The 27,980-nt window shown below is 43.8% G+C and overlaps 1 protein-coding gene across 5 annotated transcripts in view; it reads right to left on the reverse strand.

The window, feature by feature from the left end:
* Positions 1 to 931: 931 nt before the first annotated feature.
* LOC119163949 (uncharacterized) overlaps positions 932 to 27,980 on the reverse strand; it is a 47,169-nt gene continuing 20,120 nt past the window's right edge. For 3 of the 5 annotated variants that reach the window (XM_075870772.1, XM_075870773.1, XM_075870771.1), the window contains 3 exons: positions 24,812 to 24,968; positions 13,200 to 13,353; positions 932 to 2,310 (listed from right to left, as the gene is read on the reverse strand). In XM_075870772.1, the coding sequence (XP_075726887.1) occupies positions 1,958 to 2,310; positions 13,200 to 13,353; positions 24,812 to 24,968 (664 nt within the window). In that variant the 3' untranslated portion in view covers positions 932 to 1,957. Of the gene's footprint in view, positions 2,311 to 4,924; positions 5,019 to 13,199; positions 13,354 to 24,811; positions 24,969 to 27,980 lie in introns of all 5 variants that reach the window. The other 2 variants (XR_012885438.1, XM_037416035.2) reach the window with 2 other exon arrangements.

Genomic DNA, 27,980 nt, shown 5'->3' on the forward strand with positions numbered 1-27,980 from the left:
AATTTTCGAAAATGACAGGTGACGAAATTGATGCCTAGGTGTGGGTGAAGTTTGATCTTTTTTTTCTCGTAAGTTATGCCGTTAATCATAAAACGAAGTTGATTTTCGGGCTACCTGGTGAGAGGTGCACGAAATATAATATACTCAATGAAATCTAAAATATCAACTTTTGGACCCGTGTCCATCTCTCGTGGAATCACCCAGATACAGATCCCACACGTATTTCTTCAAAAACTTGAATTTTGTCAAAGTCTATTGTACTTATATTGACTATTTTAGAAGCATAAAACTTTTGGCACCTAAAACCTGGTTTTTTAGTGCCTATAAATCCGACTTCTGGTATGACTAACAGGATCCTAGGTACACTTTGCAGCACCCCTTTAAAGGTACCCCTTTAATAGACCGCTTGTTGTCCACTCAGCCTGTACAAATGTGCACGCTGCGTTTGAAGCCATTTGGAATAAAAAAAGTTTGCACCTTACACTAGAGCTGCAAGGCTGTAACCACAAAGGAGCGAGAGGTCAACATAGCCAAGTTTTGCTAGTAATGACAAGCTTTAGCTGGGGACACTAAGTGTTTGTTAGTAACAGTACTATATGTATGGCTAGACTTGACATGTCACGAGACTGCCTGATATGTGATGTTATAATCTTTGTCACGCGACTAGCTGTCACGTGGCTAACGTGGAAACACGCCACATGAGTAACTGTTGACAATTTGAACATCCCCTATTGCTAGATTCCTGGTAGAGCTGGTGATGTATGGTGTTCTATGGCGCAAGAGTCATTTGATGGCCAGAGAACCAACTCAATTGGTACAACGACCGCCCCGGAAACACATTGGTCCAGAGCTCAAATCCTAGACTCGGGCAAATTTTTTGACAACTGAGAAGCTTTCTCCCTGAGAAATTCGCAAGAATTTCCTTGTGGCGTCGTGCTACAAACTGGTGGTTGTTTATTCTCCTTTTCGTGGAGCTGAACAGGCATTGGCGAAAAAATACGAGCCAATACAGTCTACATACATGCCATCTTATGGGACATAAAGTCCTAGAAATTATTATTAAAACATGTTGTTCACAGCCAGGAGCCAGCTCTCGTTGCCGGGTTGAGATCTTTAGTCTTTCTCAAGAGACATTAACTTAATTTTTGCTAGTTCAAAGGCACAAAATTTGCCGTCATCATGAAGGCATGTAACCACTGAGGTTCATTTTTCACTCTAGTTAAGGAATCGGTATTATTGGAGGAATCGATTACTTTGTGCTTTTATACCAACAAGATACAAATTGGTTGAAAACTGCGTGAGAGTTGATGACCAAGGTAAAATATGTAGTATTTTCGCAGTTGCAGAAATTATGCTTATAATATGCAACAAAAAAAGTAAATAATCACAATACAATGGCCGCGAAAACCGTCCAGGCCAAAATAAAACCAGGCAGGTGGCAGTCCCATTCCACACTGAAAAAATAGGCACCATGTCTTGCGGAAAAGAAGTCGAAGAGGATGAGACGAGCCCATGCAGTTCGTCGCGATGATTGTTCCTGTTCACACTGCCCGTTTCATTGAAAAGCTTAACACGCCTTCATAGTCGAATACAATTGTACACACCACCTCTAAAGGTTACTTGTATTGTAATTATTAAGAAAACAATACACATCACCACAGTAAAATGCAGGTGCATTCTGTTTAGTGTCATCACCTAAACCTACATCTTCTTGGATTGCACATTGTATTTGAAAGAAGAATGTAATGTTTCTCAACAACAGGCATTGCTTCCACTAACAATGACTGAACTATGCCATTATATACACCAAAATAGTTCCGAGTGTAATAAACTACAGTATTGTGTATCACAGCAGCACATTTCCATGTTAAAAAGAAACATCTTGGAAAAACTGTCCAAGCTTTCTTGCAGGAAACAATAAATAAAATAAATAGGAGTCACGTGGAGCCCGACATTTTTACACAGAGCCGAAAAGCCAAGTTACCACACAAACTTCGTAGCGCGTGGCCGCTACAACAGTGGGCTGCTTCGTGTCTGGCTCGCTGGTCACATCGACAGCTATGACTGGGTCTTCGTAAATCTGTCGGCTCCAGTCTGGCTGCCTGTACTCCATGTCGACGAGAGAGTCTCGCACACGGTACACGCACAGCCAGCCACTGCACAGGCCAATGGCCAGTAGAGAACCTCGCAAGGCCAATGCCGTCACCCGTCCGTTCCATTGCCGAGCAGCCTTGATCTCACTCACGTGACGGCCGGCATCCACCGATATGTACAGCCCCATGTCAACTGCACAAGCAATCAGAGAGGCGGCTAGAAGGGCATGAAAACCGAATGGAGTTTATTTTCAACAAGGATGCCAAGATCCCCGGGCTGCATTGAAGGAAACAGGGGGCAGCTTCAGGACAGAGTGAACAACCATGGTCGGAACTAATAAAGCAAGTTATCATTCAAACATTTCATATAGTTTAAAAGAGGAGCACAGGCAATCAAATCAATATGTCGCACAGCTTTTTTAGCAGCGTAATAGATACACTGAGGCCATTTTCTTTGTGTAATTGATTTAGAACAGTTAGATAACAAAACTATAGTATTTGGTATTTAATAGTTCTGTTCTTGTTAACAATCCAAGTTTCTCATTGAAGAATTTGAGAATTATGTTGGTGTAAGGATGCCAGTTGGTTAAAACATCATTCTTTATTTTTCCAATTCCATGTGACAATAAAGGTCCTTTCTATCAATATCAGAACAATCAAAGTGTGATTTTTTGTTACCAGGGCTTTAAAGTAAAGAAACATATTGCTACAAATAGCAGCATGCCGTCACACCAGGCCTGCTCTGCACGTTGAGACGAAGCATGAATCTGTAGCATCACTCGTGCGACCGATCTGACTGGCTCTTGTGCCAATGGAGAATGTAAGACATGCTGGGCACCCGGTGGCACACAAATCAGCTAGGCAAGAACAGAGCACTGGCAGCTGATCGCAGAAAAAGAAGCTCGTTGCGAAATGCATGACAGAAGATGTTGAGGAGAAAAGCACTGTTTGAGAGGAGGCTGACATTTAAACGTTCATAGCTCCCTTGATGCTGAAACCATGATGCTGGTGTTTTGCTGAAATCATGATGCACATGATTTACTGAAATTGTAGCCTAACCTCGAACACAGTTTCAAAAAACATTTCAGGTGGGACACAGCACTTGGAGACCTCTTCAAGTTTGTGATAGATATTTACTAACCCAGTTTTTGTGTACAATTCAAATGTTTATTTTTCTAGTAATATGTGCTCTCTAAAATATGAAACCATCCATAAGTTATCACGGGAGCAACAGTTTGCCTAAACTCAGAAAGTTCTAGAAGGTTTATTGGCGGTACATGCCTTGATATATACTGAGTACAGCACAAAGAAACAAAGGCAGTGCCAGTCTATGTCACTTACGTGCCTTCTCTTGTCTGATTGCAAGCCATCCATTGCATTGTCACCAACAAAGTTGAGGTTCTTGCGCAAGCAATAATTCATGGTGTTATCCTTCTTGCGGTTTTGCTTAGGTAGAGTGACTTTTTTTGTGCATATTCTAGGTTATCTGATGAGTTCAACTGTCTGCATGGCGATCGCAGTGTGAAAGTGGTCCGACTTTTTAAACTAAATGTGTTGCTGCTAGTAGCATTGTGAGGTGTCCCATGTGTGCTTTTGCACTCCATCAAAGCTGTTCAAGTGAACCACCAACGAGCCCCACTGCAACCCTCGTCGACTACATTCCTTGCGTACAGTTTTCGGTATGCTGATTTATGTACTCTGTAGCTCTTTCATATACTAAGAATGTGCAGTGCAATGAAACGTAGACAATAGAAGACACATAAGCGACATCAGGGTGTCTACCGATCTACTTTTTCAAATTCCCTGATTTTTCCAGGTTTTCCATGATGATTTAAAGCAAACTCCATGACTGTTACGCCTGCTTTGAAAACTCTGGGCATTGGAAACAGACCCTATGGTGATGAAAAAAATTAGGCAATCTTATCGAATAAGTAAAAAAAATGTATCGCACATGCTTGGAGTGTTTAGAGTGTTTGCACTAAATGTGAAAAAAATATGCATATCTGGCCAAAATAATACCTCTGAGCCAGAGAGTCAGCAGAGTTGGTTGTTTGGCAGAATGCTAACAGATCGGTTAAAACTAACTGCAGCTGCAAGTTTGAAGGAGCCCTTGATAATCCTAAAATGCAGCCAAAGCTGCTAGAAAATCTAGAAGTGGCACCATCTCGTGGTATCTGTGTAAAAGCAGCCCGACCGGTTCCACCATTAGAGTATGTTCTAGTTCACTATAATGGTTACAATTCAGGCCACTTTGGGTGTGGACTGGATTGGATTAGATCGACCTGTATTTACTGACTTTACTATTAAGGATGTGGATTAGACTGGATCTGATGCGACCTAGATTGCTGTATGTACTATTGATTTGCATCCCCACCTAAATTGTACCCGTCTAATATATACCGTTAAGCAAAAAAATAATAACTATACACAACTCGTGCATTCTGTGCACCTTGCGTGGACAATGACCAACAATGTCGCAAGAACAAAGCCGCGCAGCATAATTTTCTTTCTTTCTTGTTTTCTTTCTCTACGACGAGCACATGGATGTTGATGTTTAATTTCTTTGGGCTCTGATGCCATGGAGGAAGAAAAAGAAGGGAGGGAGTGCGACGTTATGCGGGTAGCCTTGGCAAGCCGTGCCGTTTTGAAGCCAGCATTGTCGACCCAACATGTCACCTTTTCCGCAAAATCCCACCAGCAATGAGACTTGCCGATACTTCGGAGTACGGCGCCTGGTAGCTTTTAATCAAAACACACTAGTTCGGTGCAGACCGGCTGGCTCATGCAGGTTGTTCAAAGACAGAACCAGAACCGAGAGTACTAAAACCTACCACAAGCTCCAATGTTTGGTCACATGTAATGCTCCCTCCTTTCTTTTTCTTCCTCCATGTCTGACGCTTAGGGTTCGAGAAAGTCCTCAGATTCCTGCAATGAAAGCTAGCGGTAGTGTTTAAAGCGATGACTTTTGAATATGTGCCGGCAAGAAGAAATCTGTCTAGCAGCAACAGCTCCCTCGATTCCACAGATTTATCACAGATCAGAGGTGAAACAGGGTACATGGTTTTGGGAGCAGTCCTGGGAGCAAGCAAAATTGCTTTTTGTAGCAGGCTTGCAGCAGCCACAAAGATGTTTTGGAGCAGGCTAGGAGAGCCAGAAAGGCCTTTTCGAGCTAGTAAGAGCAATAAGAACATTTCGAGCAGATGCAGCCCCGTTCAGAGCACTTGTGAAGCAACATTTGTTCAATTCTGCACCTTTCAAACAATCAGCTAAATTGTGCGATAGCCTCATCGTTGCGATAAAGATTCGTATATGGACACTGCCAGCAGGCTTTTGCCATTGTCATCATGTCCCATATACATTACCAATTGATAACATACCACTGCGCATCGTATGTTCTATGCGCGAGCTAGGGCGACGAACATCGCACGGTATGGCACGAAGAACTAAGAGATCCAGAGATGTGCCACCCCATAGTGCAACATCGCGGGCCGCTCCCACGTGAGGACAGTTAGACCTAGGCTACACCACCGCAGCAGGCTCTCTGGACAGCCCAAAGTTGATCGAACATGGTTGAAGCAGAGATCAAACCATCCAGCCCCCTCTGGCACTTAGAGGGCGCGTGCAATAACATACAACACTCTCCCCCCCAAGAGGCTTGTTGTTGAAGCAGAGAGGAAGTGCCTCGCCCGTTTTATAATGGCATTAAAAAACAAACGAGGGGGCGCGGGGCATGTGTCACCAGAGTAACAACTATGAACATTGCTTTTGAGGACATGCTCATGATTGCTAGCGCTCACGCTATCTCAGCAGCCATTAGCAAAGAGGTTGTGCGAAAAGTGTTACTCCTTGAAGTGGCCATATTCTCGTACACCAGCGTTTTGTACACTTACATAAGAAGGAATCCAAAAGAGTTAGCTGTAGGCCTCATTTCGTATAAAATTACGATTCACTGGGCACTGCTAGGCTGTTCCGGGAACCAGACACCCCCCCTCCTTTTGAGCACCGTTACTGCCATCCTTTTTTTTGCCGTGTTCGAAAAAGCTATAAAAAAAACAGTTACCCGGAATGATGAAGCAATGCATGCGAAAGCAACAAATTGTAAGACTGCCAGCCAACTCTTTTAGATCAGATATAGCGTAACTCTTCAAAACGCTAGCGTAAGAAAATACTGTAAGAATTTAGCACAACCTTGACTTTCGAAAACACACGCACATCCACCTGAGTAACACATACGACACGCAGCCCTTAAAGTAATTTTTACAATATGACGAATAACCAACTAGCTTAACAAGTTTTATTAGGAGAATACAGCCGTGCCAAAAAAAAAAAGAAAAGATGCTCTTCTCGCAGTCTCCTGACGTTGAGAGCGCAGCACGTAGAAGTGTAACGAGCCACTCGCACTGATGCCTGCCGTGATCGCGAGCACATAGCGATCGCAACCGCGCCCTTAGGACCAAAGTTCACAGCTGCTCCTGGAGCGATCATAGGCTATACAAAACCGAAACTGTAACTGTTTCAATGAAACCAAAAAGACATTTCAGGCACGTTTTTGGGTGCGGCGCTTGACAAATTTTCAATTTTGCGGCTGAATTCTGGTGCTGAGGCGCAGTACGGCGCTGATAGGTGAGTTTGGCGCACCGAGGGTGGTTCGGCGCAGGATAACGCAGGTAAGCAAGTTTGGCGCACAATGGCACAAATGGCGCAGCTATTCTACCGCTGACAGATGCAGGTGGGTTACCTTTGTTTGTGTACTCTTCTATGGACATAACGCTAAAAACTAATCACAGATATACCATCTCAACAAACTGATATGAGAAATTTAGATGAAGTAACTTAACTCTAACTTTGAAACGTGAGCTACCAGCAATAAGAGTGTAGCTGAGGACGTTTGCTGTTGCATCGCCAATAACAACAATGATAGTAATAATAATACTAAAAGGCATCACATAGCCCTTCAAGCCTCTGCTAATGACAGTTCTATCTGAACCAGAAGGCCTTCAAGCCGAGCCGAAATCACGGTACAGACAAACATGCACAAATTTACCGATGTGTGTAATGTTGCAATCGGAAAGTCAGATATGCAGTGCGATATGTTGAAGCGTGGCCGCCGGAATTAGCCGGCGACGCGCCGTTGCTACAGCCGTCCCATTCGGCGCAACGCCCAGCGGAGCAGTGTAATTTTGTCGCTTCCTGAAGGCGCCGCGAGATGGCAATCTTTCCCCAAAGATCAAGCGGCGCTCGTCTGCCTTGTCTAGCGTGCGATTTCAGCCATTCCAGTCACGACATCAACCGCGTTGGCGCGTTTGCTTCTATTTCAGATGCGTTATAAGCACGTCACTGAAACTGTTACATTCGGTGGCCGATAATGAACGCTAAGTGAGCATTTAAGTTGCGGCTTGTGGAAGAATATGCGTTCGGAACAGCAAAACTGGGCTCTGATACCAGTTTCCACTCGTGGTTGAATGAATTTAGTGTGTTCAAATCAATATGAAGCCTTGCAGTGATTATAACATCTCTCGGTGCACCTGCAGCAGCTCCGCCGCGAATAACCGCAATATTATTACAGGCCAACTCCGGCAATTTTTCGAGGTAAATGGACCTCAATGAAATTCGCTGGGTACGTTGCTTTCCACATTTCCGTCATTTATACCAATTTATAGGCTTGATATGTGCGCTGATTGTTTGCAAATTAATCTCAAAGATTTCCTCACAAAGCTCACTTCGCTTACCAGAATTATTGGCAGCACTGTCAACGAAAGTGACGCAGCTGATGCCAACGCTACTTTGGCCGCTAGCGTTCATTGTGGTGGCCACAAGGGGACGGCGGAGGTGTGTGGCACGGGTATTGCAGGAGGAAGCTTTCTTCCTTTCCGAGTGGTGTTAGGCCGGCGCTTCACTCGTCTGGCTTTCACAATTTTCCTCCTACGTGCTGGCAGGACCAGCATACGCCCTCCGGTTCTTACCAAATACAGTAGCCGACCGATTTTTCGGACCTGGCGGGGACCGAAAAAAAGTACGAAAAATCGAACAGTCCGAAAAATTCGTTTTCGCCAAAAATCTGAAGTTTATTGCATCAGGCAGGTTTTAAAAAGTCCTTGATGCTGCCTTGCCTCAAACTACGCTTGGAGGCAATTTGGTTTGCCCGTATTTGCGCCAAGGTGACATCGTCGCCGTAAACGCTCGACAAAATTGTCACCGCGATCTTCGCCGCCGACGGCTGCGGGCGGTCGTCGTCGTCATCCGAGCCGCTCTCCGGCTCCGGGACAACCTGGCGAAGAATTTTGTCGTGGCCTCCGCGCACGCTTCTTCACACCACCTGGCTCCCGCGATGGCACAGATGGCGGAGCCATGGCACCGAGAACACAAAATTCGATGCCGCAGATAGCCGCTGCGAAGCACACAACGTCTCGACGCTACGCGACACAACACGTGCAGAATGGCGACTGAAAAAAGCTGCAACGACAATAAAAGAATCCTTCTTTCGCCTCCTCCCCATGCAATATGATGACGATAGTGCTGACCGAAGACGAAAAAACGGCATCCATCACCGCGTCTTTTAAAAAGCAAACACGGCCTCCGAAACTTAAAATATGGCGTGCGCAGTCCAATCTCGGAGGCAGGAAAGGCATCTAAAGACCAAGCTTAGTCAAGCCGACAAAAAATCCAACATGGCGGCGTTCACAATGGCTTAGAACGTGGCACAAAACGAAAGATTTAGTCCGAAAAATCGAACTTTCAGGGGCAAATTCGCCCGAAAAATCGGTCGAAACAATGCATTAGCTCTATGGGATCCCTGACGGTGCATTTATGAAGTCCGGAATATCCAACAAGTCCGAATTTTTGGAGTCCGGAAAATCGGTCGGCGACTGTAGTACGTCATACGCAGAAAGGGCACCCGGTCGGGTTTCCGTTTTGCACCTTTTTGCTCATTAAAATCATTTGCGAATTTCCTGAGAATTTCAGCAATTGGTCTTGTGACAAGAGTATCTCAGGAACATAGAAACACCATTACCTTAACTAGGTCAAAAAATCGCCGGAGTTGGCCTTTAAGTCCACGAAAGTTGACATCAAGTCTTGCTCGTAGGCCTTTTCAAGAATGGTTTTCAGAGAGTAGACTTTAAAGCGCTTGGGTGCCATGTACTGCCCTTACACTTGCTCGATCAAAACGATTTTACCTAAACTGGGTCACCATCACACAGCGTGAGAGCAACTTTGTGGAGAGCAGCACGTGCCATCTCGTTTGTCTCCTCCGCAAGGTTACCTGAGCCGCTGCATGCAGCGCCCCAAGAGGCATCGGTGCGCTTTGGGGACCAATTTCGGCGGCCGCTTTTCACACCTTCCCATTCTAGCCACCCTAACCAAACGTTGTTACTACGTCCACCTCAATTTCATACATAATGTCAAAAACCTTATGCATTGCAGGCTGTTTAGCACAGCTTTAGCCAGAACACTGTATTAAGGTCACCTCATATCTTCCTTCGTTTTATGTTGAAGTGGCAAAGTAAATGCCAGATACTAACAATACAAAAGAAAACTGGCAGAAATATTTGATCTTTATATAAAAAATGTAATGTCATATTTAAAACATGCATACGATAATTTCCAAATAAAGATAGGGCACTGCGCGAACCTGCTAACAAAAATCACATTCTCTTTTTTGTGAACAATGCACAGCTAGGGAGATGAACAAAGTAAGAAATGCAGCGAATCAAAGCCTTTTCCTTGGGCGTTGAGAACAGTTTGTAGCACGAAAAATGCAGACAGATTAGAGATGAGCTCTAATGTGCAAGGTGACCTACCAGCGTTCGTGTCTATCCTGTGTGCGTGTTTTTTGCTACAAACCATTGCCGAGAAAAAATTACCAGTGCGTAGCAAAAAACGTAATGTATGGCATCAGCGAACGGTCTTGTGGCAAAGTGCCTCTCCCAACAGTCCTAAGTATGCGTCAGAATTAAACAGCCAATTGCCTAATTGCGCCAGTAAGTGACATTTCGCCTTTAGTCGGCACATGTTTGCTGCCATTTCCTATTACAGGTCGCACAGAGGCAGCGATGGCCAAGCTTTCGCCCTCCGCGCGTGTCCACGTCGGAAAAAAGTGAGCCTTAGGCGGCGCGCGCCGCGGTGCGGCGGCGGGAGTAGTTATTCCAATTTCTCCGATCACGTGCTCTGCATGCAAATGGGATGGCCGTAGCAACGGCGCGCCGGGGCTACATCCTGGCGGCCACGGTTGAAGCAACAGACATCAAAATGTTACCAACATGGAAGCCGAGAGAGGTTTTAGAGAATGTGAAGTACAAGTTGCCGAGCGAAAATTTCCACGGTCCTATTAATGCTTTAGGCTGCCACAATTGTGACAACCAGTAGATCGATAAGAGCACTAATTTCAAGAAAAGGGTTTAACAACACGAATATGACGTCAGTAAAACACACGTGGCCTTATATGTCATCGCTAAACACGTGAAATCTACCGGCCATCAAACTAACTGACTGGTCAAGTGCGCGTGTTTTGGCCAAAGAAAAGCTTGCATCTGACTGCAGCTGGAATACCAGCACATACAGACAAATGCATTTACGCTGAACAAGAGTGATGGGATGCTTACGGCAATGTAGTCCCGGTGCCCACGTCACGTACTTAGATGTACTTAAATACCCTGTGCCTTTTTTTATGGCTATTACTGTAAACAACGCTACCACAGCGGGTGCCAGAACACCAGTAAACTTTGTATTCCTTTGGTAGGTGTATCATTTCGCGTCTACACTAAGAAGCAACAGTTCAAGGTCACGAGGTGCGTGTGACTATTTTCTTTCGCCTTGTCATTCCTCTCTGCTTAACTTCCAGCTATTTTGTCGGGACGAGAAGAGAGAACCCAATTGCAGCATGCGACAAATTTTTGGAACTCTGCTCGTACTGGACTACTTCTAGAAACTTTGCGGCAGTAAATGTGAAGCAATAAGCATGTTTACTGGCTCCATGGCTACTAGAAAAACTGTTGCAGGGCCCCTTTAAAGGAACATTTTACCCTCAAATCAATTCTTCATTTTATTAAGCTTGTTATGACGGCTTATATGCTCCACGTATAATAAATTTTAAAACGTTAAGTATCTTACAGGTTATCACTCTCATCCTACCGAAACTACTACTGAAGGTTGTTTCGACTTCCTTTGAACGAAAAAAAAAAGGCATTTGCATAGAGCCCCTGTTTCAATTCAAAAAAAAAAATATTGTACAGGTTAGTTAAATCATGATAAATATTCCTTTTTTTTTTCATTATAAGTCATACATACCATTTGAATTCGATACAAAATTATTTGATCAAAATCACTATTCACTTCGAATTTGCTTCGAACCTAAAATTCACTATTTGCGCAAGCCTAATCAACGGTAATGTTAATTTTTGTAATGAACACACAGACTGTCATCAGTTTCCATGACCAGGCCGGGTTTTTGTTCGAAAATTCTCAGACTTTTCTAGGCGGGTACAAATTCCCTGACTTTTCCAATTTGGTAGACGCCTGGACATAGACTGGCGCTGTCTTCGTTTTTTTGCTCTGCACTGGACAGTTTGAAACAGCAGTGCATCATAAATGATGCTCTACTGTACAAAATCTTTGCCAACATGCAGCATTTGCAGCCACACAAACTGATCGCTTCAAGTTGTGTGCAGTACGTTGCCAACTAAGCTGATGTAAGCTAGGGCACTTGCCAGGGCACTAGCTGTCAGTGATGTTCCGTACTACGTCAAAGAATTCCCATTGAAAGACATGAATATTCCCTACTTAGGGGATTTTCCCCCCTGTAAACATTCAGCATATTTCCCTACACAACAGTAATAATTTCTTCCCCCCCCATCCATGCACACACATACTATAATTACATGTGTCTGATGTACTGGCGACTTTTGAAATCATGACTAGCCCCTCCACTGCCACACAACAAAAGCATGACTTTATTAATTCATATACTGTTAGTACACTGCACATTGTAGGCTTCAAGTCTAACAGCAATGGTGAACTAGAAATCGCTCCGCATAAATATCGGAAACAAATCTCAAAGACTATGCTTGCGTGGTACAAGTGCCATAACCGATTACAGCAGATGAAGGCGCACTGTGACCGCTAATAATTGGTCTTCATAGGAGGATTTAACCATTCCTGAAATTCCCTGCAATATTACCAAGATTCCCTTTCTGCTTTTTGCTCAAAATGACAGACAAAAATACCCAGAAAAAGGGGAAATTCCCTAAACGGAACATCACTGCTTACTGTACCGTATATACACATTTGTTGTGAAAGTGTTCACTATACCCACTCTGTTTCTGACCACACACATTCACTGTGAAGGCAAGCTGCGTTGGTTCATGATGGCAATGTGTCTGTGCGGCACATTTAGCAGTCTCGCACAAAGAAGCAGCATGAATGGCGGCACGGCGCGTGTGGGTTATCGCTTACTAACGAAGTGCCGTACGCACACTACTGCACTATGCCAGATGCATTACCGAGAAGTTAACTGAACACGCTTATCATAAAGGGTTGTCAGTGGTTAAGTGGTACTGGTGCATCTAACAACACGACGTCACCGCATGTCAGCGCCGCCATACTGTGCCACGATGAAGGCTCCTTCAGATTTTCAATCCACTTCATGCCATAGCATTTTGAAACTACAAAAAAGCTGACTTTCAGGTACTGCTACGGTTTCAAACATATCCACATGCAAAAATGCTCATTTGAACCTACGAGATGATAAACTCGACAGTCACACTGTGCCACAATAAAAGCTCCTTCAGATTTTCGATCCACTTCCTGACATAGCAACTGCGGAAAAGCTCACTTTCAGGTACTGCTAGAATTTCAAACATATCGACTTGCAAAAATAGTCATGTGAACCTACGAGATGACAGACTCAACAGCAGTGGGGGGCTTCAATCATACCTGTTTTAGATGTGTAGCTTGGGCAGAAAGTCTGAGAAATCTGACACAGAAGAGTTTCGACATCAGAAATTTCAAATGTTTTTACACACTTATTTCTATGGGGTTTGTACATGTTGTGGCGAAGGCGTCCGCAGTTTCAAGCCTGTCAGAAAACGTGGCATTTGACTTCGCACTCACCTGTAGCAATGACTAAAATCCCCTGCCTTTGGACGAGGGCAAGTGTGATGTAAAGTGGCTCTTCACGATCAACTGGTGCCAGCTTCCACGTTTCTCGAACACAGCTCGTAATGCACATCTTGCCTGCTTTCCAATATGATCCCACGTGGAAAACCTGCAGCAGGCCCACATACAGTAAATGTTCGTGCTTGTTAACTCAAAGGAAACTGTAAAGCTGTTTGACTTAAGCAAAGTTTGAATTAGTGGGCGGGCACGAGACTGTACTAACACTGCACCCCACAGCGCGAGCAGAACACAAAGAAGCCGCCTATGAACTCCTTTTCATGAAGGTCAAGGAGCTTTAACAGCAAAGAGAATTGATTGATCAGTCAGTGATACGCCAGAAACAACACTTTCATGTGAGCAGGAAGCCTTGATGAAAAATATACGACGCTATTTATACCCCAAAAGACATTTATTTACTTAGTGTTAATGCAATCATAATTAAAAGTAATCAGTAATTTGCATTTCCTCGCTATTATTCTTTAGGGACACCACAAGCATTGTGCAAGAGTTCCAGCCCAGAGTCCGAACTTTCACATGCGGAGAAATGCTGCTGTATTGTTGTTTTGCTTCCCCTGTAAATTTGGTTTGATTTGGTTTTGCAACACATTATGACCCCTCAATTCTGACTCCCTAGAGGAGCGATGAAAGCTCCAAGTTTAAATTAATCATTGCAAAGAGCAACGCATTCGAACTATCAGGGTGTCCGCCCACAGAAATACACAGAGCTGTGTCCGGACTAGGGCATCAGCTCAAAAAATTAATAAGCTTTTACTGCATTATTTATTTATTTTTATTTATTTATTTATTCATACTGCAATCCCTATTACAGAGATTTTAGCAGGGTGGTTACAGATATAATTTTCACAATGTTGGCACTCAAGAATGCATAAATCAAACAAACAAACAAACAAACAAACAAACAAACAAAAAATAGAACAGCATGATGTGAACAATCAGGTCAAATTTGCTGCAAACAACTTTAAGGACGGCTCCATCACTTGGTTATTAGTTAGTCAATTCCACTGAGTTACTGTACGAGGAAAAAAGGAATATTTGAAGCAGTTATTTCGGGACCGGAAAGGGGTTATTGTAAGTTGATGCCTTTGGCGGGTGGCGTACCCAGAAGAAAAGGAAATGATATTGAAAACATCAAGCTTATAATGCCCTTTAATTATTTGGTGAAGAAATTGTAGTCGTATTAAACGATTTCTTTCAGTAACTGAAAGCTCATTGGCACGATGTAGGAGTTCAGTTATAGAGGTGCGTCCAAAGCTATTAAAGATAAAGCGGACTGCCTTATTCTGCACGTTTTCCAATTTAGTTATGTTAGCTTTAGTGAAGGGGTCCCAAACAATCACTCCATATTCTAACACTGGGCGAATGATAGTCCTGTACGCTAGAGTACGCACCGTGGAATTAGAATGTTTTAGAGCTCTTCGAAGGAAGAATAGTTTTCGGTTAGCGTTTGTAATTACGGAGTCAATATGTTTAGTCCAGCTAAGGTCATTGGTAATCCAAAGGCCAAGATACTTAATGTTAGTTACCTCAGAAAGGGTGAAACTTGCGGTGGAATAATTAAATAGTAAGGGTTTTTTCTTGTGAGTTATTCGCATAAATACTGTTTTATCGAAGTTAATTGACATCTGCCATAAATCACACCACTTCACAATGTTATAAAAGGCACTATTCAGAATAATTTGATCGGTTACATTGGATATTTCAGAATATATGACACAGTCATCTGCATACAACTTGATTTTTACAGGAACTTCATTCACAATATCATTGATAAAAATTAAAAACAAAAGGGGTCCAAGAACCGTACCCTGTGGGATGCCAGAGTCAACGGTTGCCTCTTCTGAACAGAATTCGTTAAAAACAACAAATTGTTTACGGTTTATAAGGTAATCTGCTATCCATTTTATTAGGCGCGGATTTTTAAGTGTTTTCTCTAATTTAAAAAGTAATTTCTTGTGTGAGACTTTGTCAAACGCTTTTGAAAAGTCCATAAAAATGGCGTCAGTTTGTGTCCCATTGTTAATTGAAGTTGCGAAATCGTGAATTGTCTCGACAAGTTGCGTACAGATTGAATAGCCTTTTCTGAATCCGTGCTGGTGTTTTGTTAAGATATTATGCTTACTAAGATACTCAGAGATATGCGTATGTATTATGTGTTCTATAAGCTTAGAGGTAGTTGACGTTAATGAAATAGGACGATAATTTGAGATAAGTTGCTTTTTACCCGACTTATAAAGAGGCTTGACTCTGGCGGCCCTCCAATCATCTGGTACTCGACCTTCGTGTAGCGATTTTGAAAATAAAACATACAGATATTTGGCGATCCACTCGGCATAACGCTTTAAAAATGCCTTTGGAATGCTATCCGGTCCGGGTGTCTTTTTAACATTAAGTTTAAGTAGCATATTTAGAATGCCGTGCTCACTGATAACAACGTCAGGTATAGGTGGATAATCTGCATCGAATGAGGGAAGAACATTATTGTCAATGGTGAAAACCGATTTGAATTGTTGATTAAAGGCATTCGAAATAACCTTGCTATCATGCACATCAACTTCATCAACTACAAAAACATTACATTCAGTAGATGTAGGCTTAATGCTCCGCCAAAATCTCTCAGGACACGTTTTAATGAAGTTTGGTAATGATTCACCATAATACAGCTGTTTGTCAATATGGATTTGGTGTTTTAGCTTAGTTGCAATTTCTGAAATCTCTTCGTTTATACCAGCGATATTCCCAAGACTACGACGCTTTTTTAATCGTTTTAGCTTCCTTTTGAGATGCAACGTGTCCCGAGAAATCCAGGGGTTCCTTTCTTTCTTCTTTTTAACAACACATGGAACGAAGCGATCAATACATTCATTCACCAAATCTTTAAATGAGTCCCAGTGGCCTTGCACATCAGCAGTACTGTTTAAAAACGAGTCGAAGTTGAGGGAGAGGAGATCTATAATTGATGTATCGTCAGCTCGCAAAAAATTTCGAAAACATGACGCTTTTTGTTTCCGTGCCATAAAGCCATTTGCCAGGGTCAATAGTACAGCACTGTGGTCAGAAATACCAGGAACCACTTCACAGGTGGCCGAAGACTTAATACATCCACTAACAAAAAAGAGATCTAGTACTGACTTCGAACTTCCCTGCACCCTAGTGAAATCGTGAACAACTTGTAACAAATCAAAAGTAAAAGCTGCGTTGAGCATTGCTTCTCCTACGATATCGTTATGCTTAGTAGTTGAAAGAGAGGTCCAATCCATATCTGGTAGGTTGAAATCTCCTGATAAAATTATCCGAGCTCCTGACTTTGCATGAGTGCACAGATATTTTTTTAATTCATTGATGACTTCAATGGACGAGGTCGGGGGTCTGTATATGGAAGCTACAATATATTGAATATTATTGTGGTACATTTTGCAAAATAAGCCTTCCACTTGAGGAATATCTGGCATCCTAATTACTTTGAGACATTTCTTAAATACGACTGCAACGCCTCCTCCCTTACTTTCGCGATCTTTTGTTAGCACACTATAACCAGGTGGAATTATTTCACTATCAAATATTGTACTATGCAACCATGTTTCTGTAAGTGTTATTAAGTCTGGATCATGAGTAAGAAGCAATAATTCTAATTCAGTTGCTTTGTTTACCACACTTTGGCAATTTACATTTAGGATTCTTAATGGTTCAGATACAGGATCACGACGTCAGATTCCCTTCTTCTTTTGAATTTTAAAGCGCGATTTTTCGGTTTCATTCCAACCATACAGGGTGTCATCAATGCTCAATTTGTCGTATATTAGCTTAACCTTTGCGCCATTTCTCTTTTCTTCAGCCGCGCTCTTCCACAAATTTCTTCGTACTTCCCGTACCCTGCTAGAGAAGTCCTCAGAAATAGACATCGTAGTTCCCTTTAGCTTAAATGCAATCGTTAAAACAGAAGTCTTTTCCCGATAATCTAGAAATTTTACGATTATTGGACGTGGCTTACTTCCAACCTTACGGCCAAGCCTATGGCATCTTTCAATGGCGGATGTCGTTACCTCAAGGTTTTTCTGAAAACATTCTGTTACTTCATTCAGTAGTTCCTCGTTAGATTCTCTAGCAGGTTCTTCTATTCCATATATAATTAAGTTATTTCTGCGGGATCCGTTTTCGAGATCGTCAACTTTCGATACAAGCATACAAATCTGTTCATCTCGTTTTGACATAGCAATCTCGATACCTTGTACTTTACTTGTCAGGGTAGCTAAAGCAGATAACTGTGCTTCAACCCCTTCTATGCGCTGGGTTAAATCAGAAATTTTTTTCTCGATTCCAAGTTGAGAGCACTTTATGGCGTCAAGCGAGGCAGTAATTTGTGCCTGACCATTTAAGAGTTCTGACAACATCTGCTCTGTAGGACCTGGGTTTGCCTCTACATCCCCGCATCTCAACAGATCTAGCGGCACAGAACAAACAGCAGAAATTAAACCCCTTAAACGTAGTGGGCAGGGCTACGTTTAAGGGGTTTAATTTCTACTCAAACCTCATTATAACAAAGTCACACGTGCCACAAAATTTTTTTGTTATAGACAAAAATTCGTTATAAACATATATTTGTAGCACTGCATCAATGATAGAGCTATTCTTAATTTACTCTGTTATAAACGATAATTCATTATATCAATGTTTGTTATATCGAGGTTTGAGTGCATGTACATCATTAGTGAGAAATTCATAAACAAAAGGTGGGTGCTTGAGCAAACGTTTTGACAAGCAGATTTGTCTTGTTCAGACTGAAATTCATTTCTCATTGCAAGCTCCCCTTCGTGCCTTTCTTACGCACCATCTGAAAAGCCCTAAATCGCTGTTAGTTGCACTGTGTGCCATGCGCAATGTGGCACACATCTGCGAGCCGCCGCACGAAAATGCCGGTGATAATAGCATGTGTTTTGCGGTGAAAAGCAGTGCTCGGGCTGGTGGAGGAGCCGTTGCGGAGCAGCCGACGTGAGAGATGGTCAATGTGGACGAGGCTGGTCATTTAAGTTGTGAATTCTCAGCAATTGCAGACGCAAGTTGGTGACTTCAGCTGCGAGATTTTTTACCGTTTCTCGAAGGGAATCTGCTCCGGAAATCGGAGAGGTGTGGGCAGCGTTTATGACTGCCGGAGCAACGTCCATCATGTCATCGGCCATTTCTGCCAGCTCCGACAGCGGCTTATCCTGAGTTGGGACAAGAGCCATTCGCATGGTAGATGGAAGACGCTGTAGAAACAACTCACGTAGTATGGATGTTTCTGAGCTGTCCGGCTGGTCCCCTAGCAGGTGCTGCAGGTGACGTAGAAACTGTGTGAGACGGCGGTCCCCGAGCTCTTCGTTGCACAGAAGTTGCTGAATGCGCCGATGCTTAGGCGGAACAAGTCGGTGAAGAAGAGCCTGTTTGACTGTCGTATATGGAGTGTCACCAGGCGGGCCCACTAGGATGTCGCGTATTTTGGCCATTGCCTGTGGCGGCAACGCTTCAATGAGGAGCTCATGCTTGCGAACTTCTGACGTGATGCGATGAATGCAGAACTTGTTCTCAACTTGAATGAACCATAAGGAGGGATTGGCAAGCCACAGCTGTAGTAATGTCATGGTAGTAGTACCTCCAACAACACCCGAAGAGGGTACATGGCCGGGTGCAGTGGCAGCGGTATCAGGGCTGAGGCTGTCGAGATGCTCACGCTGCTCCATGGAAGGTTGCATTCGTAGTCCGGGTCACCAATAAATATAGCACTCTGAAACGCAGTTCCGAAAACACAGCACAGTTTATTAAGGCACTCCACCATTGTTCCAACTACCTCTTCTCTCTCCTCAGCAGACTACCCACTACTAGCTTATATCCCAAGTGTGTCGTGCCAGAAGAAGAAGAAAAGTATGCCACACTTTTATTTCACGGAACAGTGAAGCACTATCAGCTTGGACGCAAGTAATTCCTGCTTCCACACCCACATTCAGAATGTTACTATCTTAAAACTTGGAAGCGCAAAATCGATGAGGAAAGAAAGGAACATGGAAAAATAGGACAGGGCGCTATGTGAACCAGTGTTGTCTAACATTTGAATTCTTGGCAGAAGTAGAAATCCTTTGGCGAGAAAACTAATGAAGGCTTATCACAATAAAAAAATTGGCCCTGTATCTGCATGTTAATTTGCAAATTTCGTCAAAAGACGATAGTCTTGCGTGTGGAGAGAGTGAACAAAACATTTATTTGATGTTCTGCGCAAGAAAATCGAATGGTATCCTGGAGGCGCTGCGTTAGAGTGCCTCGAGCGTGCAGCGGAGGCAAACAAGCGCATCAAGTCACATCAAACGTGAGACATAAGCACCATCTGGCAGTTTTCTTGGAAAACGAAGCACGTGGCTCTGAGACGGGTGAGCGCGCCCGTCTCAGAGATGATAAGGTGTAGAACGCAAGGCGACGGGTAGGTGCCACCACCATCTCGTCTTAGCAAAGCGTTGGAAACACTCACCTTTTCGTGCAAGCATTGCATGGTCAGCACAGCGTGATAAGTTCTTAAAGTTACTTATATATGCCTTTTATAGTAAAAGACGCACATACAGAATATATACGTGTTGTTATGATGCCCCAGACATGTGCAATAATTGCTTTTTAATTGACGATTGCACTAGTATGAAGGCTAAATCTTGAGCAACATTGGTGGGCGCTGCGGATGGGGTCGACCGTTTCAAGTACTCGATGCCGTTAAGAGTGGACAAACAGACAAATGTACAGACAGACAGACAAACATTTTTGCGTCCAAGGTCTCGAAGAAAGACTGTCGTCATTAAAAGAAAGAAGGAGATTGCATTTGTGACACTTCTGTTGTGCTGTGCAGTAAGGAAAAACTGTTTTTAGAAACTTAGCTCTGATATGTAGATACCGTAAAAGCCCGCTTTTACACCAGAACACAGCGAGCTCAGTGCATGCTGCCATATTTAAAAGCGACACTTATGCAACTGCCACGTGAGCAGACGCTCTGCAAATCGAACGTGAAACTGCACAACCCGAGTCTGGCTGTAATAATGTTTCGCGCTTTTCCTCTGCTGAAATTTCACGCCGATTTGGGGTGAAACGTCAAGGAGACCTTCCTCGACAGTCCGGAATGTCTACAGCACGTGCATTGCAGACTTCGGAAGTAATTTTATCAGGTACGTACTATTGCGATTGAAAGAAACGCAAACAGTGGAAAGCGTTGCTTACGACTCAGTTGCATTTGGGCGTGCCGTGGCTGTGGCAAGGCAGAATTTGTGCTGTAAACCGGCGTCAACGTAGCGCTACAATCGCGCTCCAACTTGCACTCATCCACTGCACGTGTTTATCATTTGCCACTCATGACCGGCACTCGGAAAACACACGCGTTGTGAAAGTGCTAACCAGAACAAGATTTTAAAATGCAATGGTGACGCCGATTGAAAGCAGATTCGCCTACTCAGTCAAGACATGCGGCAGTTTGACCGAGTCGAAAGCTATGCTTTTCGCGCCATTTACGTTTCTTTGCATTGCTATAGTACGCCGTTACAATTGTATACGTGAGCGGTGCTTGCATTCACGCGTGAGTCATAATGTGTCCTATTACTGGAATGCAGCCTGCGAAAAAGTATGGCAATGATTTGATGCCGCATACTATACAGGCATACTGCACGCAAAACGCTGCTGTAAAGCGGAACAGTTAGCATCGTGCTTGAGTAAAAGCAATAATTATATTTACTCATACACCTTTACTGGACTCGTAGCTTTTCTGCCGATTGTGATTATATCCACTGGCTGCGAAGCTCGGCGTTTTTCGTTGCGAATGGAAATCTGTGCAATCAGGATACACCACACCGGCACAATTGCCGGACCATGTTGGGATCTTTACAGACAGTGCTTATGGCGAATTCCATTGGTAGATTCAGAGCGGCCGCCAAAATCCTGGAGCGAGCACTTGGATTGCGCCAAGCCAGATCTGCGAGTGGAACACGCGAATGCCCCGCGTGAGGTTGCTTCGGAAGTTGTTCATGCATGTGTCACTAAACCGGTGCCGGAAACTTTCGTGGCGTAGCCGATTATTTTCAGCGATTCTTCAGCAGTGCACATGGCGGGCCAGGAAACATTTCCTTATACTCCTTGTATACCATGCACGGCTCGTTGCCCTCACTGCTGCTGCTTATGCTCTCGCTCAAAGTGAGAAGCAGACCAGCAGCAGCACATCCAGCAGAGTCAAACGATGCCATTTTTTAGGAATGTAAACATGTGCAAAGAATGACTAGACGCCACTTCAAAAAACGCTGAAGACAACCTAGCTTCCATTGAGCTGCCCGACGTTACCGGAAATGATGGCACGTGCTCTTGTCTATAGCCCAGGGTTTTTTTCGAGATCTTGGGGTACGAAATTTTGGCACCGTACTATATGCGGGTCCCAAGAATTTTCAGCTGAAATTCAGTTTTGGTTTCAGCATAGCACGGTGCTATCATAATCATCATCATCAGGTGTTTGCGCACTTTTGCGGTAGGAGCTAGATAGGGTTATCAGCAGTAGCAGGCGTTAGCCTTACAGACCCACATGTGCAACAGTGGTGAGTGGCCCTGGCTTCAACTTGGCACCCATAACGACGGCCATGATCTTGCTCCTGTGATTTTACACCATGTCAGCACCACGCAGGCAGTACTCGGCTGCTTTTAAAAGGAAAGTTATCGCTGCTGCCGACACCATTGGCAACTGTGCCACGGAGCGGAAGTTCGGTGCCAACGAGCGGAGTACTCGCGGCTGGCAGAAGCAGAAGGGTGCGTCTTTGCTTGCAGCGGCCAGCAAAAAAGCTTCCGCGGACAAAAAAATGGAGCGTTTTTCGACGTGGAGCGAGAACTCGCAGACTGTTTTTGGGAGCAGCGAGCTGCACATCTCACTGTTAACATCGAGCTGTTACAAGCAAAGGCAAGGGAGATCGCCCGAGACAAAGGCATTCAGCCGGAGGATTTCGAAGCGAGCAAGCATTGAATGTCTCTCCTTATGCACCGCGCTGGGTTCTCCTTACATAAGCGTACGTCGATCTCGCGGAAGCTACCAAAGAGCAACAAAGAGCTCGGCGATGACGGTGCATCAGAAAGGCTTCAGGCAAGTTATCTTGCGATCAACTGAGAACCAAAAGTGCAGGTGACTGTAATGTTGTCCTGCACTGCAGACGGTCGCAAGCTACTCCCCTACATGGTGTTCAAACTAAACACGTTGCCAAAGGGGGAGAAGTTCCCAAAAAATGTAGTGGTCTGCTGCCAGGACAAGGGGTGAATGGACGAATCGCTAGTGCATGAATGAATAAAGTCTGCGTGGTGTCGCCGGCCTGAAGTGCTACTGGGGCTACCTTCGATGCTTGTGTTCGATGGGTTTTGGTGTCACCTGACCGACTTCGTAAAGCGACTCCTGCGCGACTCCTGCATCGATCTCGTCGTCATCCCGGTAGAGATGACATCACAGCTGCAGCCGCTTAATGTGTGCCTTAATAAGCCATTGAAGGACTATGTCAAGCTCCTGTATGCAAAGTGGATGAGGTCCAGAGAACCAGGAGTGCCCCTGCCGGACGATGGCTGAAACGGGCCTCGCCAGCAATGCTCTGTTCGTGGATAGTCGAGGCTTGGGCCTGCATTCCCGAGGCGCTCGTTTGTTGCGCCTTCAAAAAGTGCTCCATCTCGAACACGCTTGAAGGCAATGAGGATGATGTGCTGTGGAAGAACATTTCCAACAAGGGAGCTTCGGAAGAGAGTTTGTCCAACGATGACGATGAATGAAGTGTGTCAATAAATGCATTTTTCCGTTTTACTCCGGCTATATTTGGATGAAAACATTTTTCTTGCATTTGCTATCCTCAACTTACACCCCGGACTATATATGCGAGTCCTAGCTATATGCGGACTTTTATGGTATGTTGCTCTGCCACTTCTGGTTAGCGTTGTATGTGATTTGTATTGTGCCTGCGTGCGCCGTTCGGCTGTGCATATAATTAGGCACACTTCTTAATGAAGCTTAGTTGCGAGTTAGTATCCTGTCCTATCCTTCTCCTTCCTCGTAATGTCCTTGTCAATTTCGCGCTTCCACGTGTTAATATTACAACCAACTAGCCCAGCAACGCATTCATATTCGGTGATACACACCGAATATTTCTTGTAAAGAGGACAATTTAGCCACTTTGCCCTGGACATTTACTCCCACTGCCCTCAGTTCCATGAAGAATATTGTTTGTTGGCTCAAAAGCTCTGGCAATGGTCTGCGTTGCTACAAAACCTGAAAAGTGGCAATATCCAGGAAGGGCTTTCAAAAGGGCCCATGAACAGGCAGAGGACCATGGTCTTCAGCGGCTCTGTAGTTCTTTAGGACCTGAGTAAATTTTACTAACTGACCGACTCCCATTTACCTTCGTTTACCCTGTGATCAAAGCCTAAAAGTGAGCTGTGGTGAAACTTGGCCCCTCCTAATCTTCATCTTACCTAGAAATTCTATTTATTGTAACTATTGTAAACAAGTTTCCAGAGTTACTGAATTCTTGGCCTTCATTTATATGGTGGTCACACGGGCACAGGGTAAAGGGTATAGGTGACCTATAGAACTTGGCCCGCCTCAATCATCTTCCCCTGAACTTTTATCCATTGAAACTAACAGAAACAAGTTTCAAGAAGTTCCACTCTGATCAAGTTTGATTTATCTTGTAGTCATAGGGTAACGGTCACAAAGTAAAGGCAATGGTCACAAAGTAAATCTGCAGACACAGGGTGAAATAAAACTCTTCCCCTCTTAAGGTGGTATGGTAAGGTAAAACCCCCAAAATTTCATTCGCAAGATTGACACAGAAAAATCAACTGCACTACTCTAGGGAGAAACCTGTGGAAGCCTGACGTTGAGTGGCCACTTCAAGCGGCCTTAATGCTGCGCCAACGTATGCCTCGTGCCCTCTGCCATAAGCGGTACGCGTGCATTAGTGTTTGTTGTTTTTTAATAGCATTTTTTATACATTTTTCAACTTCAATGTACCGTTTATAAAAATGTATTGAATCGATATCGATGAAATCTTGCATTCATAAGCGACAAAAATGTTGCAAACAGTCAACTAAAAAAAATTACTGTTTTCATAAAAAGTCAAGCAGTAAAAATATCAAAACAGCACCCTCTGTAGCATTGCGCATGAAGTATTTTTTTTTCCAGAAACTACACATAGGAAGTTATATTTTTTAAGTTCAGATATAAACTACAAGTTTCCCCAATAACCCGGCTGAATATCATTACATTCCTTGCTGTCATAGCAGAGAAAAGCCACACCGAAGAACTGAACCAACTTTAAAATTTAAGAGGGGTCCACAGGAGGGACAGGCAACATAGACATAAAGAAGCAAAATCACGTGATGCCCAGTGCCATTTATTGTGAAATTTCATGGCAATACTTGAGTCAGTTTCGAAGATATTATCTAAAAACTGACATATACCCCTAATAGAGAAGAACCCTGTGCATGCATGTGCAGGTGATCATGCTGCCAGTGCAAAAATACAGCATCCCACTCACACAGTGCTCATTTAGGCCTATCCATGAGCAGAAACGCTCTTGCAAGAAGGCCCTCAGCAGGGGGTGAAACTCAACCCCGCCTGCGGTCAATGTCAGCCGCATTAGAGACAGAACACACCTATACAAGCTCAGAGCGGCCAGCCGGTCATTGCAGATCCTGCAAACAGCAAAATGGTAAGCAAAGTCCTTAGTGAAGCACACACCTCAGTAGAACAAAACCAAAAGCCATGTTGCAATAGCTGTACTGTTGAACAATGAAATAACAATGTACAATATACAGTCAAGTGCACATACAAGCAGCAAAAAGCGGGCTAGTAGTGACCCGACTCAAAAATGGAGAAACGGCGATAGCACAGAATGAAAAAGCTTCACATGAGGATGGTCGCTGCATGTCATAAACGTGTCACGAACAGTCAAAGTCCTTATTTCAATGGCCCCTCACTAGACGACATAACTAGTAAAGTTAGACACTAGAAGATATGCACCCAATAAAAAGCATTATGCCACAAGAATATTTTTAAGTGGTCGTTTAGTAGCTGACAAAACCAATGTTTTAAAGTGGCACAAAACTCTGCTGCAAGGAGGCAGGCTTTAAAGCCTTGTTGCTTGCCCTGTGTAGCCTTTGCAAGCCAGATCCCTTTCTTGCCCTCTCAGGCACACGAGCGGGAGGATCACAAGGCGCATATGCATGAGCACGTTATGCGCACATGAGGTCTCAAGCACGTGACGTGCCAATAGCCAGAGTTCCCAAGACGTGAGAGCTATTGTGCCAGCATTCTCTGCTTCATCTCTTTAAGCTATGCTGAATGTGCCCTCGCAGATCACTTGTCTTTCAACCTATTGCTGAGCATGAAACGTGTGACATCTGTATGAACACAAGGCAAGCATTATGTAGCACAAACGTTTAGTCACACATGAGAAGATAAAAATGAGCCTAGTGAGCACTGGAACATAATCAAAAATTAGTTACATTGTGAGAGGTGGCGTATGCACGATGTGCAAAGTGCGAATAAGAATGCATGTGGAACGGAGGCAGATTAGTGTCGCATGTTTCTGCAATGCACAGTAAAGTTAAAAAAATAACATGCAGACATTGTGAGTATTATTGCTATTAAGATCTATTCATCTAGTACTAAAGCTACAAATTACACAAACTGCACAATGTTGTGTAAAATAATTATCGCAGTGAGACATGGTACCGCTGGTTATGTCAGAGCAGAGGCGCCTACTTAGAGGAGCGACGTTACAGAACTACCAACTTTGTAGGACCATTTCACCGTGTAAGCCATTCTCTGGGAGCGAGCCTACTAGAAGGGCAAGTGGCTTGAAATTTGACCAATTTCCGGGGCGTGTAGCGTTGCGAATTTATGAAGTGGTGAAGATATAAAGTCTGGGAGACAGAGATCTATTAAAAACAAAAACAAAAAAAAATTTTAAGCAGGGCCCACAAAGTGTCTCGCCGATAATGCATCCTAAGACCTTTCAATCTTGTAAAAACAAAACGGATCGTACAGCTTTCCCAAGGAAAAAAATCAAGGATATTCAAGTACTTGTCGCAGGTTTATCAAGGAATTAAATGCATGACACTAGAATGTCACTAAATTTAAAAACTTATCAATTTTTTGCCCTTTCAATAAATAATGGGACATAGCAATTATATAAAAAATGTGGTCTTCATAACTTCTCATAATCACCAGAATGAACGTTTACAAAAGTGGTTGGCACTGCTCCAGTATAGGCTTGAAGTTCAACTATATTCAGAGCGTCCATTGCAGTGTTACTTAACCAATACAAAGATAACTAAATGTATATCACAATGATAATGATTAGCCTGGATCACCTTGCAACACTATGAAAAACAGCTCACCATACATAATAACCTTTCAGAACAGCAGTTAAACTTGGTGACGTTCACCAAACAGGTTAAGAACATTCAGAGTAATGCTATTTTACTTACACAAAGATAAATAAATATAGAGGATTTATGCACTTGTCATCTGCGAGGAGCGCTCATGGGGGGAAATCGCAATTTTGCAGGTCCACAATGGACCTGCAAAATGGCAACCCCGTCGTTTTCGAATTCTACAAGCAAAAAATGTTTTTAATCTAGTTTGGAAGGAAAACCTAGGAACCCATCAGGACTGTGCTTGAGAGGCTATGCAAGCACAAACTTTGCCATACCTGCCAACTTCAAGGATTCTGAATCCGGGAGATTCCTGCAACAAGGGCAGGGGGGGGGGGGGGGGGCACATAAAAAAACCAAGGACGGACAAACATCGCGAAAAACAAAAGGGGGTGGGGATAGGTCTCCGTAGCAAGCGCCAGCATCAGCGTTGCGGTCTTATAGTGGCTAGGAGTGGCCGCACACACGAAGGTAGAGTTTTTCACTAAGGTGAGTCTCAAAGGATCCAGAAACTAGCAAAATCTATTTCAGTCAAAACAACTCGCGTGTGTCTTTCTGGGACACACGTGAAGGGACTGGATGGCGCAGCTGGCTGCCGCAAAAGCGCAGGTCAACGTTTTGCTCACTACTAGACTTTTGACAGGAACGCCAAAACGCGTCTGGCCCTTTTTTTATTTTATATAGACAGTCCAGGCTGTTTTTTTTTTCTTTTGCAGTCACCATCACCGCAGTCTTTCAACATATATGTATACGTATCTATATATATGAACACTCAAAGAAAAATAAGCCACCCGCATTCGGCACGGATGTGTGCTTATCTCTCACGTGTACTTTGCCCTATGGAGGGGGGGGGGTAGATGCCTGTGCGCGAGCGCTTATCCTGTGGTGGGAGAATCGTGTGCCTTCTTTCACTGAAATGAAAATGTTAGTTGCCGGGCCCACAAAGGTCACTTTGGTCTCTGCGCAAGCCCCTTTTGCGAAAACAGCGCGTTTTTCATACACAGCGATGTATAACAACTGGGGCACTTGTTAGCTTGTACTCACCTGTACCTGTGATTACGTATCGTGCATCGTTTTGGTTTACACTGCACATTACGTGTCGAGCGGTAAACATTGGTTCGCTCTCGTCCTGCGTGTGTCGTTTTCGTGCGTCATTTGTGTGTGAGCAGCGCGCTGCACGTTTCGATCTGCTTGCCGTTCTCAGCGTTACATTCCAAGTTCCTGTCGCATTTATTGCTTCGCCCATGCGGCGAAACTAACGTTTTT

This window comes from Rhipicephalus microplus, chromosome 8, assembly GCF_043290135.1.
Source record: "Rhipicephalus microplus isolate Deutch F79 chromosome 8, USDA_Rmic, whole genome shotgun sequence".
Taxonomy (NCBI): domain Eukaryota; kingdom Metazoa; phylum Arthropoda; class Arachnida; order Ixodida; family Ixodidae; genus Rhipicephalus; species Rhipicephalus microplus.